General features: G+C 31.0%; 1 protein-coding gene across 1 annotated transcript in view; it reads right to left on the reverse strand.

Annotated features, from left to right (window-relative positions):
* The window catches only part of LOC133321474 (sodium/hydrogen exchanger 3-like), a 115,368-nt gene that overhangs the window by 24,691 nt on the left and 75,994 nt on the right, over window positions 1–14,683 (reverse strand). Inside the window, exon 17 of the mRNA XM_061530565.1 lies at window positions 593–805. Coding sequence (XP_061386549.1) covers window positions 593–805 — 213 coding nt within the window. The remainder of the gene's footprint in view (window positions 1–592; window positions 806–14,683) is intronic.

Consider the following 14,683-nt stretch of genomic DNA (forward strand, 5'->3'; position numbering starts at 1 on the left):
TTGATGCTTACACAATAAATCGGCTATATCTTCAAGAGTTCTTGAGATTTTCCCTTGAAATTTTGTAGGAACATTCTAGAATTAGAGTAGATTCGAATCAAAAAAATTTTTGACAACGAGAATGGGGGGGGGGGTCCCCTTAATAAGAAAATTTTCTCATGGTATGGACTTGTATTTTTGTTTAAAGATATTTTTGGAAGCTCAGCTACAGCCTTGGACTTTATAAAAATAATTTATAAAGGACGTACAACAAAATAACTAATTTTGCAGACAACTATTATTAAAATCCTTTTTTTAATTTCCACAAAACACTTTTTTAATCCTGTATTTATCCTAAAACAATCTCATTGTAATAAAATGATATGAAAAATTCAATGATTTTGAAAATTTAGTTTATCGATATTCTAACTACAGTGAAGAAGATGTTGTTGTTTTTGCACTGCAATGCTGTTTTGAAAATTTGTTTTGCACGTAAACGTAAAAAAAAACATTCTCTAAAACTAAGGTGCATACAAATAACTTGGTATATATGTATTAGCATACTATATAGTTATGAACGCTATATAAACAAAAAATCGCATTTATACTTTACCTAAGAATGTAGCACTTGGTGAATTATAGGCCAAATATTCTTTATTGGATGCCCAGGCGGGGAATTCATTTTGTTGCACCGCATCGGAAATTTCGTCACCCTGACGTTTCCATGGCAGCTGGGATTCAGTGGCGGTGGGTGTGGCCACACGGCGTTCGCCATCTGAATCGCGAGATAGATTGCGATCTTCTTCGGGTATGGCATTCTCTGCTACTTTTTTGGGTGATGATGTTGGAGGAAAAAAATGAAAAATTGGAAAATTTTAAATTAATTTTTTTTTGTATTTTTGAATAATTTTTTGGGTTTCATATTTAATTGAGTTTCATTTTTTTCTTGGCAAAAAGCATTTATGCAAACAACACAAAAGCTAAACATAAACATAACAATTTTTGTTGTTGTTGAGATTTTTAAAAATTAAAAATTTAAAATTAAAAAAAGTTTTGTGTCTATGGAACGGAAAGTGAAGAGTATTTTTTTTTTTTTTTTTTTTTTTTTGAACAAACAAACCAAAACGAAAACAAAACGATTAGTAAAAGGTATACAAAGTTCATGGGATGGATGGTACGACATGCAGGAACATATGGAAAGAAGGGGGGTGTGGGTTGTTGTTGTGCTCACAGAATAAGCAGAGTTTTTTTTTTTTTTGTGTTAAAAAAATTTTCTTGAGATTATTTCAGTGTGTAGATGATATTAAATATTTAAATATTAATAACATTAAATATAACCAAGGCTTGGATTTTTAAGAAATATTTTTTGAAGTCTAGCGATAGGTGTTCATTATCAAAAAAAATATTTTTGATGGTAGGGGTTGGAATTTATACAAAATACTTTTTATGATCTTCCAAAAAAACATAGATTTTTAAATATATATGAGTTTCCTATAGGCCTGGATTTAAAAAAAAATATTTTGAACTCCTTATCAAGGCGTGGATTTTTTAAAAATATTTTTAAGTCCTTATCAAGGCGTGGATTTTTTTAAAAAATATTTTTTAAGTCCTTATCAAGGCGTGGATTTTTTAAAAAAATATTTTTTAAGTCCTTATCAAGGCGTGGATTTTTTTAAAAAATATTTTTTTAAGTCCTTATCAAGGCGTGGATTTTTTAAAGAATATTTTTTTAAGGCCTTATCAAGGCGTGGATTTTTTAAAGAATATTTTTTTAAGCCCTTATCAAGGCGTGGATTTTTTAAAGAATATTTTTTTTTGTCCTTATCAAGGCGTAGATTTTTTAAAACATATTTTTTAAGTCCTTATCAAGGCGTGGATTTAAAAAAAAAATATATTTTTTAAGTCCTTATCAAGGCGTGGATATTTAAAAAAATTTTTTTAAGACCTTATCAAGGCGTGGATTTTTTAAAAAATATTTTTTAAGACCTTATCAAGGCGTGGATTTTTTAAAAAATATTTTTTAAGACCTTATCAAGGCGTGGATTTTTTAAAAAATATTTTTTAAGACCTTATCAAGGCGTGGATTTTTTAAAAAATATTTTTTAAGACCTTATCAAGGCGTGGATTTTTAAAAAAAAAATATTTTTTAAGTCCTTATCAAGGTGTGGATTTTAAAAAAAAAAAAAATATTTTTAAGTCCTTATCAAGGCGTGGATTTTTTAAAAAATATATTTTTTTTGTACAAGAGAGGGATAGAGGTTTTATGAAAATTGTAAAAATGTCTACATTTGTTATTTATACATATATATGCAATTATTTACATAATTATGTTCCTCTACACAATGAAATAATCTCAAAAAAATATTTTTTCTTTTCAGAAAAACATTTGGAAACACAAAACATTTTTTGTGCACAAAAAAAAAACATACAAAATAACACAAATAAAAATAAATAATAAAAAAAAAATATTAACAAAAATCATGCACAAAAATGCCATGCTTTTTTCATTGGAATCTCATCGATATAAAAAATAAATAAAAATTAAAAAAATAATATGACGTCTTATAAAAAATAATGACATAGATTGTGATATACAATGAAACAAAAATTAAAAATATCGAACATTATATTTAAAATTATTTTTTATCACGCTTTTCAAAGCATCATAAGCACTGTCTACTACAGATGAGGCTGCTGAAGAGTGGAGCGGGGATGGATGAGATCATTAACTAGTATCTAAAGATATTGACGCATATCTGGCTGGCAACTATCAAACAAATGATTTTTATATATATTTGATTTTATATATTCTAACTAAAATTAGACAATTATTATTAAAAATGATGTTTTATATTTATTTGGCAATTTTCTTTTCGGCTCTTCATCATATAGGGCATTCTATGAAGTTTTTTCGTTGGATATCCGTTTCATTTATTTATTTATATTTTTTTCCAATATATATATATTAATTATTCGAAATTTGTAAAGCAAAAACAACATTAAAATTAAAACAAAATAAATAATCGATTGGCATTTCCAAATATGAGAATCCTCTATGGCGTATAAGTATTGTAGGTTAGTATACGACACCTTGTCCATATTAATAGTAATCATACGACACAGTGGTCTACAAATAAAAACTAAATTTTTAAATGGACTTCTGAAGGCACAGATTATTTAAAAATATATTCTAAGACGTGGATTTTTTAAAAATATTTTTTTTTATTATTTATTATTTTTTTCGATTTATTAAAAAATATTTTTCAGGGACTATCCAAGGCGTGGATTTATTAAAAAAAAACATTTTTTGGGGACTGTCCCAGGCGTCGATTTATTAAAAAATATTTTTCAGGGACTATCCAAGGCGTGGATTTATTAAAAAAAACATTTTTGGGGACTGTCCCAGGCGTGGATTTATTAAAAAAAACATTTTTGGGGACTGTCCCAGGCGTGGATTTATTAAAAAATATTTTTCATTACCCAAGCGTGGATTTATTAAAAAAACATTTTTTGGGGACTGTCCCAGGCGTGGATTTATTCAAATATATTTTTCAGGGACTATCCAAGGCGTGGATTTATTCAAATATATTTTTCAGGGACTATCCAAGGCGTGGATTTATTCAAATATATTTTTCAGGGACTATCCAAGGCGTGGATTTATTCAAATATGTTTTTCAGGGACTATCCAAGGCGTGGATTTATTCAAATATATTTTTCAGGGACTATCCAAGGCGTGGATTTATTCAAATATATTTTTCAGGGACTATCCAAGGCGTGGATTTATTCAAATATATTTTTCAGGGACTATCCAAATATATTTTTCAAATATATTTTTCAGGGACTATCCAAATATATTTTTCAAATATATTTTTCAGGGACTATCCAAGGCGTGGATTTATTCAAATATATTTTTCAGGGACTATCCAAGGCGTGGATTTATTCAAATATATTTTTCAGGGACTATCCAAGGCGTGGATTTATTCAAATATATTTTTCAGGGACTATCCAAGGCGTGGATTTATTCAAATATATTTTTCAGGGACTATCCAAATATATTTTTCAAATATATTTTTCAGGGACTATCCAAGGCGTGGATTTATTCAAATATATTTTTCAGGGACTATCCAAGGCGTGGATTTATTCAAATATATTTTTCAGGGACTATCCAAGGCGTGGATTTATTCAAATATATTTTTCAGGGACTATCCAAGGCGTGGATTTATTCAAATATATTTTTCAGGGACTATCCAAGGCGTGGATTTATTCAAATATATTTTTCAGGGACTATCCAAATATATTTCAAATATATTTTTCAGGGACTATCCAAGGCGTGGATTTATTCAAATATATTTTTCAGGGACTATCCAAGGCGTGGATTTATTCAAATATATTTTCAGGGACTATCCAAGGCGTGGATTTATTCAAATATATTTTTCAGGGACTATATATTCAAATATATTTTTCAGGGACTATCCAAGGCGTGGATTTATTCAAATATATTTTTCAGGGACTATCCAAGGCCAAATATAAGGCGTGGATTTTTCAAATATATTTTTCAGGGACTATCCAAGGCGTGGATTTATTCAAATATATTTTTCAGGGACTATCCAAGGCGTGGATTTATTCAAATATATTTTTCAGGGACTATCCAAGGCGTGGATTTTTTCAAATATATTTTTCAGGGACTATCCAAGGCGTGGATTTTTCAAATATATTTTTCAGGGACTATCCAAGGCGTGGATTTATTCAAATATATTTTTCAGGGACTATCCAAGGCGTGGATTTATTCAAATATATTTTTCAGGGACTATCCTAGGCGTGGATTTATTAAACAAATATTTTTCAGGGACTATCCTAGGCGTGGATTTATTAAACAAATATTTTTCAGGGACTATCCTAGGCGTGGATTTATTAAACAAATATTTTTCAGGGACTATCCTAGGCGTGGATTTATTAAACAAATTTTTCAGGGACTATCCAAGGCGTGGATTTTTTAAATATATTTTTCAGGGACTATCCATGGCTTGGATTTCTTCAACTATATTTTTCAGGGACTATCCAAGGCGTGGATTTATTCAAATATATTTTTCAGGGACTATCATCAGGCGTGGATTTTTTAAAATATATTTTTCAGGGACTATCATCAGGCGTGGATTTTTTAAAAATATATTTTTCAGGGACTATCATCAGGCGTGGATTTTTTAAAAAATATTTTTCAGGGACTATCATCAGGCGTGGATTTTTTAAACAATATTTTTCAGGGACTATCATCAGGCGTGGATTTTTTAAACAATATATTTCAGGGACTATCATCAGGCGTGGATTTTTTAAACAATATTTTTCAGGGACTATCATCAGGCGTGGATTTTTTAAACAATATTTTTCAGGGACTATCATCAGGCGTGGATTTTTTAAACAATATTTTTCAGGGACTATCATCAGGCGTGGATTTTTTAAACAATATTTTTCAGGGACTATCATCAGGCGTGGATTTTTTAAACAATATTTTTCACAACTATCATCTAGAAACGTGGATTTTTTAAACAATATTTTTCAGGGACTATCATCAGGCGTGGATTTTTTAAACAATATTTTTCAGGGACTATCATCAGGCGTGGATTTTTTAAACAATATTTTTCAGGGACTATCATCAGGCGTGGCTTTTTTAAATATATTTTTCAGGGACTATCATCAGGCGTGGATTTTTTAAACAATATTTTTCAGGGACTATCATCAGGCGTGGATTTTTTAAACAATATTTTTCAGGGACTATCATCAGGCGTGGATTTTTTAAACAATATTTTTCAGGGACTATCATCAGGCGTGGATTTTTTAAACAATATTTTTCAGGGACTATCATCAGGCGTGGATTTTTTAAACAATATTTTTCAGGGACTATCATCAGGCGTGGATTTTTTAAACAATATTTTTCAGGGACTATCATCAGGCGTGGATTTTTTAAACAATATTTTTCAGGGACTATCATCAGGCGTGGATTTTTTAAACAATATTTTTCAGGGACTATCATCAGGCGTGGATTTTTTAAACAATATTTTTCAGGGACTATCATCAGGCGTGGATTTTTTAAACAATATTTTTCAGGGACTATCATCAGGCGTGGATTTTTTAAACAATATTTTTCAGGGACTATCATCAGGCGTGGATTTTTTAAACAATATTTTTCAGGGACTATCATCAGGCGTGGATTTTTTAAACAATATTTTTCAGGGACTATCATCAGGCGTGGATTTTTTAAACAATATTTTTCAGGGACTATCATCAGGCGTGGATTTTTTAAACAATATTTTTCAGGGACTATCATCAGGCGTGGATTTTTTAAACAATATTTTTCAGGGGCGTGGATTTTTTAAACAATATTTTTCAGGGACTATCATCAGGCGTGGATTTTTTAAACAATATTTTTCAGGGACTATCATCAGGCGTGGATTTTTTAAACAATATTTTTCAGGGACTATCATCAGGCGTGGATTTTTTAAACAATATTTTTCAGGGACTATCATCAGGCGTGGATTTTTTAAACAATATTTTTCAGGGACTATCATCAGGCGTGGATTTTTTAAACAATATTTTTCAGGGACTATCATCAGGCGTGGATTTTTTAAACAATATTTTTCAGGGACTATCATCAGGCGTGGATTTTTTTTTCATCAGGCGTGGATTTTTTAAACAATATTTTTCAGGGACTATCATCAGGCGTGGATTTTTTAAATATAATATTTTTCAGGGACTATCATCAGGCGTGGATTTTTTAAACAATATTTTTCAGGGACTATCATCAGGCGTGGATTTTTTAAACAATATTTTTCAGGGACTATCATCAGGCGTGGATTTTTTAAACAATATTTTTCAGGGACTATCATCAGGCGTGGATTTTTTAAACAATATTTTTCAGGGACTATCATCAGGCGTGGATTTTTTAAACAATATTTTTCAGGGACTATCATCAGGCGTGGATTTTTTAAACAATATTTTTCAGGGACTATCATCAGGCGTGGATTTTTTAAAGTATATTTTTCAGGGACTATCATCAGGCGTGGATTTTTTAAATATATTTTTCAGGGACTATCATCAGGCGTGGATTTTTTAAACATATATTTTTCAGGGACTATCATTTTTCAGGCGTGGATTTTTTAAATATATTTTTCAGGGACTATCCAAGGCGTGGATTTATTCAAATATATTTTTCAGGGACTATCCAAGGCGTATTTTTTAAAATATATTTTTCAGGGACTATCCAAGGCGTGGATTTTTCAAATATATTTTTCAGGGACTCGTGGATTTTTTAAATATATTTTTCAGGGACCAAGGCGTGGATTTATTCAAATATATTTTTCAGGGACTATCCAAGGCGTGGATTTATTCAAATATATTTTTCAGGGACTATCCAAGGCGTGGATTTATTCAAATATATTTTTCAGGGACTATCCAAGGCGTGGATTTATTCAAATATATTTTTCAGGGACTATCCAAGGCGTGGATTTATTCAAATATATTTTTCAGGGACTATCCATTTTTTAAATATATTTTTCAAATATATTTTTCAGGGACTATCCAAGGCGTGGATTTATTCAAATATATTTTTCAGGGACTATCCAAGGCGTGGATTTATTCAAATATATTTTTCAGGGACTATCCAAGGCGTGGATTTATTCAAATATATTTTTCAGGGACTATCCAAGGCGTGGATTTATTCAAATATATTTTTCAGGGACTATCCAAGGCGTGGATTTATTCAAATATATTTTTCAGGGACTATCCAAGGCGTGGATTTATTCAAATATATTTTTCAGGGACTATCCAAGGCGTGGATTTATTCAAATATATTTTTCAGGGACTATCCAAGGCGTGGATTTATTCAAATATATTTTTCAGGGACTATCCAAGGCGTGGATTTATTCAAATATATTTTTCAGGGACTATCCAAATATATTTTTCAAATATATTTTTCAGGGACTATCCAAGGCGTGGATTTATTCAAATATATTTTTCAGGGACTATCCAAGGCGTGGATTTATTCAAATATATTTTTCAGGGACTATCCAAGGCGTGGATTTATTCAAATATATTTTTCAGGGACTATCCAAGGCGTGGATTTATTCAAATATATTTTTCAGGGACTATCCAAGGCGTGGATTTATTTAAATATATATATTCTTTTTTTCAGGGACTATCTCAAGGACCAATACAAGGCGTGGATTTTTTTTTACAAAAAAAAATATTTTTTAGGGACTATCTCAAGGACCAATACAAGCCGTGGATTTATTAAAAATAATATTTTTCAGGGACTCTCTGAAGGACCAATACAAGACGTGGAGTTATTAAAAAAGTTTCAAAGGCGTTGAAATATTTTTTTTTTTTTGTTTTTGAAAAATTAGAAAGATTTCTTTTTTAAAAAAATATTGTTCTAATCATGTGAATCCTCTGTGGTGTATAAGTACTGTGGTTCGTATACGACACCTTGTCCATATTATTAATAATAATCATACGACACTGTGGTCCACAGAGAAAAAATAGTTTTCAAGAATTATTTAGAAAAGGAAAGTTTAACTATTATTTTCAACATTTTTTGAAATGCCAACCATTATTAAAAAATAAATATATTCAAATTGAAAAAATATATACATGGAAAGCAGAAATTCGTTTGTAATTGAAACCAGTGCGTTATAAAACTGATAGAACGAACATCTCTACAAATAAAGTTATAAAAAATTGATCTTTATAAAATCAAGAATAAACATTACTTTTAAAAAAATTGCCAATTAAAATATTTAGTTATTATTCAAATATATTTTTCAGGGACTATCCAAGGCGTGGATTTATTCAAATATATTTTTCAGGGACTATCCAAGGCGTGGATTTATTTAAATATATATATATATATATTCTTTTTTTTCAGGGACTATCTCAAGGACCAATACAAGGCGTGGATTTTTTTTACAAAAAAAAAAAAAAAAATTTTTTAGGGACTATCTCAAGGACCAATATAAGCCGTGGATTTATTAAAAATAATATTTTTCAGGGACTCTCTGAAGGACCAATACAAGACGTGGAGTTATTAAAAAAGTTTCAAAGGCGTTGAAATATTTTTTTTTTTTGAAAAATTAGAAAGATTTCTTTTTTAAAAAAATATTGTTCTAATCATGTGAATTCTCTGTGTTGTATAAGTACTGTGGTTCGTATACGACACCTTGTCCATATTATTAAAAATAATCATACGACACTGTGGTCCACAGAGAAAAAATAGTTTTCAAGAATTATTTAGAAAAGGAAAGTTTAACTATTATTTTCAACATTTTTTGAAATGCCAACCATTATTAAAAAATAAATATATTCAAATTGAAAAAATATATACATGGAAAGCAGAAATTCGTTTGTAATTGAAACCAGTGCGTTATAAAACTGATAGAACGAACATCTCTACAAATAAAGTTATAAAAAAATGATCTTTATAAAATCAAGAATAAACATTACTTTTAAAAAAATTGCCAATTAAAATATTTAGTTATTAAAAATTAAATATTAATTTTTTTATATATAAAATGACTTCTTTTTTTCGTTAAATGTATCAATGAACTCATGGTCGTCTACGCAAAACAAATATTCAAGAGAGTAATTAATATTAATGAGAGATAGTAGAGCAGCGATACATTTGTTCATTTCGTTCGTGGGGATGAGGAGAATTTTTATTTTGCCAGCGGGCATCATCAATTACCAATGCTCTGATAGGAACGATCCCTGCGCCAGGGTAATATTAATTCGGCCGCTGTTGGACCAATCGGCGGATCTGGTGAAAGTAATTTTTCAGGACTCTCACTGGGACTGTGTGATGGCTCACGTGCCGCTGACGATGACGACGGTGTGGCATAGTGTTGGACAATGCGAGCTTTGGAAGCATCAAAACCGGGTAAATTTTGTATGTGAGCAATTAGGGAATTATTATTGGCACGATCAGAATCCGCTGTCGTAGGTGGCAGTTTGTTCGTTTCGTGTTTTGATTTCGAGTTTTCGATTTCGAGTTTGTGATAAATTGGTGTGGAGTGTTGAGATGATGTTGGTATAGTTGTGTATATATGTGTCATTTTTTTTTTTTTTTTTTTTTTGTGTAGAGTAGAGGTGTTGTATATCCAGTCAGTTTTTTTACAATATTTTATTGTAGTTGTTGGTTGATATGTCATCGTAGTATATAATAGACATTTATATGTAAATATTATAACGATTTGTTTTATGGCACAGGTTTAGCAAGGCGCAAGAGTATTTTTTACAGTTTTTTTTTTAATATTTTGTTTTTTTTTTTAAGTAGAAGAATACAAACAAACGAAAGAAAAACAAGAAATAGTTGTTTTTAAGTTATTACAAATATAAATTTGTGTTAACATATTTTTGTGTAACCAAAGAAAAAATAATAATAGAAAGAGATAGAGGATAGAAATGATAATGAGATTTCTAGCGTCGTCTGGTCAAAGATTTTACACCATAAATAATAAGGAGCTGCTATTTAAATATATGCCTAGAAACTGAGCACAGGTTCGGAACAATTCAAACTATATTTTTAAAGGACTTCCCAAAAGTGAAAGTAAAATAAAATCAAAGACTCTTCACGTTGTGACATTTCTAATCATGTGAATCCTCTGTGGTGTATAAGTACTGTCGTTCATATACGACACCTTGTCCATATTATTAATAAAAATCATACGACACTGTGGTCTAGAGATAAAATATACATTTTCAGAGGATTATTAAAGGCGTGGTTTAAAAAAAAATCTCAAAGAATATCAAAGGCGTACATTTTTAAATATAATTTTTAAGGACCAATACAAGGCGTGTATATTTTAATTTTTTTTTTTTTTTTTTTTGAGGACCGATCTAAGCATTGATCTCTTAAATTATTTTTAAAATTATGTTATAAGGTCTTCCAAAAGCGTTGATTTCAAAAATAATTTTTTCAGGGTCTACCAAAGGCGTGGATTTTTTAAAAGAATATTTCTCAGGGTCTAACAAAGACGTAGATTTTATAATTTTATAAGCGTGGATTTTTGAAAGGATATTTTTTCAGAATCTACAAAAAGTATGGTTTTTTTAAAGAATATTTTTTTCAGGGCCTACCAAAAGCGTGGATTTTTGAAAGGATATTTTTTTAGAATCTACAAAAGGTGTGGATTTTTTAAAGAATATTTTTCGCCTTTTGTAGACGACGTTTTTATAAAGAATATTTTTGAGAGAGTCTACTAAAGGCGACGTTTTCATAAAGAATATTTTTCAAGCGTAATTTTAAAAAATATTTTTTTAGGGTCTACCAAAGGCGGCGATGTTATAAGGAATATTTTTAGGCGTGGTACGATCAGGAGTGTTGTAATGCTACTGATTTGAAAAACGCAGCGTATAGAGCAAACCTGCAGACAGTAGCAACACGTAGTGCGATGGAGAATTATCGGGAGAAAAGGAGAAATGTATTTTCAGCAGAAAGAACGAGAAAAACGTGAGCGTGAGCAAATCGAAATGTATAGGAGTCAGAATGAAGTCCGGAAATTTTACCAACGAGTAAAACAGAAAACCGAAGGTTTTTGTGCAGGTACATCTTCCTGTAGAGAACTATTCAGACCTGGCAAATCCACCATTGACCAGATTTTCACTCTGCGCAATATCTTGGAAAAAGACCCACGAAAAACACATCGTCACATTCTACCTATTCGTCGTCTATAAAGTCGCATTCGAAAGCCCTATACGTTTAGAGGGGTATAAAGCCATGCCTGCGTTTGGCATTCCTGCAAAATTAATTCGACTATGCAGGATAACTTTAAGTGGCACAATATCAGCAGTTAAATTCGGAAAGGACCTCTCGGTGCCCTTTAATACCAAACGAGGATTCAGACAAGGTGATAGTTTGTCGTGTGACCTTTTTAACATCCTGCTGGAAAAGGTCATACGAGAGGCAAAAGTGAACAGAAATGGCACTATGTACACCAAACAACACATTCTACTCGCCTATGCCGATGACATCGATATAATGGGTCGAACATTGCGAGCGGTAACAGCCACCTTTGAACAAATTAAGAAGGAGTCTGCCAAAGTAGGCTTCGCAGTAAACGGCGAGAAGACCAAGCTGATGGTATCAACGCGCAAGACGTTTACTAGACTTGGACCAACTGTGGAACTTGAGAACTACAGCTTCGAGGTATTTAAAAATTTTATATACCTTGGTACCGCCATAAATAAAACGAATGACATCAGTTTTGAAATTCGGAGAAGGATTGTGATGACGAACAGATGCTACTATGGTCTAAGTAAGCAGTCCACCTCCCGCCAGACCAAACTCACACTCTACAAGACGCTGATACTACCCATGCTGTTATATGGATCTGAATCATGGGTACTTACGCAAGAAGAAGAGCTGCCTCATCTCTTGGGGTGTTTGAGAGAAAAATCCTCCGAAAGATCTATAGGCCGATCGGTGTTGACGGTGAATATCGCCGTCGAATGAACCATGAGTTCCACCAGCTATTCTCATATATCGACATTGTTAGACATATTGAGCTGCAGCGACTACGTTGGCTAGGTGAGAATGGATGAAGATGTCCCCGACCATAAGGCATATAAAAGCGAAGCAGCTGATGGTTCACGCAGAAGGGGAAAGCCACGAATATGATGGAAAGATCAAGACGAAGTCAACATTGCCGAAAATGGTCTTTCAAATTGGAAAAACTGCGCAAAAGACCGACGCGCCTGCTAAGTAAGTAAGTTTCTTAAAGAATTTTTTTCAGGCTCTATTAAAAGTGTGGATCTTTTAAAGAATATTTTGTCAGGTTCTACCAAAGGTGTGGAACTTTTAAAGAATATTTTTCAGGTGTGGATTTTCAGGGTCTACAAAAGGCGTGTAGTTTTTAAAGAATATTTTGTCAGGTTCTACCAAAGGTGTGGATCTTTTAAGGAATATTTTTTCAAGGCCAGCTATCACTGGCGTGGATTTTTAAAATAATATTTTTCAGGGTCTACCAAAGGCGTGGATTTTTTAAGAATATTTTTCAGTGTCTACCAAAGCCATAGATTTTTTAAAGAATATTTTTCAGGGTCTACCAAAGCCATAGATTTTTTTAAGAATATTTTTCAGTGTCTACCAAAGCCATAGATTTTTTAAAGAATATTTTTCAGGGTCTACCAAAGGCTTGGATTTTTTTAAGAATATTTTTTCAAGGCCTACCAAAGGCGTGGATTTTTAAAAGAATATTTTTTCAGGGTCTATCAAAGGCGTGGATTTTTAAAAGAATATTTTTTCAGGGTCTATCAAAGGCGTGGATTTTTAAAAGAATATTTTTTCAGGGTCTATCAAAGGCGTGGATTTTTAAAAGAATATTTTTTCAGGGTCTATCAAAGGCGTGGATTTTTAAAAGAATATTTTTTCAGGGTCTATCAAAGGCGTGGATTTTTAAAAGAATATTTTTTCAGGGTCTATCAAAGGCGTGGATTTTTTAAAGAAAAGGCGTGGATTTTTTAAATAATATTTATTAGGGTCTACCAAAGGGGTGGATTTTTTAAAGAAAAGGCGTGGATTTTTTAAATAATATTTATTAGGGTCTACCAATGGGGTGGATTTTTTAAAGAAAAGGCGTGGATTTCTTAAAGAATATTTTTTCAAGGCCAGCTATCACAGGCGTGGAATTTTTAAATAATATTTTTCAGGGTCTACCAAAGGGGTGGATTTTTTAAAGAATATTTTTCAGGGTCTATCAAAGCCATAGATTTTTTAAAGAATATCTTTCAGGGTCTACCAAAGCCATAGATTTTTTAAAGAATATTTTTCAGGGTCTACCAAAGCAATAGATTTGTTAAAATGTTTTTTTCTTGGGAGGCTATCCAATTCGATTGTAAAAATTATGTTTTCGCGGACTATCCTAGTCTTATATATTTACAGAATTCTTACTATTTCCTCCCACTGTGCTCAGCTTGAATACTAATTATTTTCCTTTCAATATCTAAACACAAATATAAAACCTAATAACAAAATTATAAAACTATGGCATTTTTGTTTTTTTTAAATAAAAATATAAATTGATAATGCAGGGTGACCTAAAATTAAAATATAACATTTTAAATCATCTTTTTAGGTCACCCTGTTTTATATTTCAAATTTAAATAAATAAAAAATATTTTTATATATAGAAAAAAAACAAATACAATTAAATATATAACAATTATAATGGGGACAATTACAAACAAAATGAAGAGTTTGATAGGGGGTGGTTAAAGGGGGGTTTCAACTCATACCGTCTTTAGGTAGAGAAAACAACAAAACAAAGGGTTTTTTATATGTTTTAATTTGATTGTTAAGCTCAACGAGAGGAGGGTGTGAGGATATTTATTTTTTTAAGGATATTAAAAATTTTCGTTTTATTAAAGAAAATATTAGACATCAATATAAAGAGAAAGAGTAAAAGAGACAGAGATAGAACGTAAATAAAAAGTAAAATTTGGAAAGTTTTGGAAAAAACAATTGCTATTAACTTTGTTAAATGTAACACCAGGGTGGGAAGAACGCAGTTGTTTAAGGACAATAACACAGGGAGAGAACGGGGATAACAGAAAATTAAAAATAAAAACAAAACAAACTGAACTTTGAACATAACCAAAAAATATAATTTAAATTAACAACAAAACTTAATTGTAAAAATTAAAAAAAAAAACATTTGGT

The sequence above is a fragment of the Musca vetustissima genome, unplaced genomic scaffold (assembly GCF_032173495.1).
Source record: "Musca vetustissima isolate MV318-11 ecotype Yass unplaced genomic scaffold, APGP_CSIRO_Mvet_v1 utg4831, whole genome shotgun sequence".
In the NCBI taxonomy this organism is placed as follows: domain Eukaryota; kingdom Metazoa; phylum Arthropoda; class Insecta; order Diptera; family Muscidae; genus Musca; species Musca vetustissima.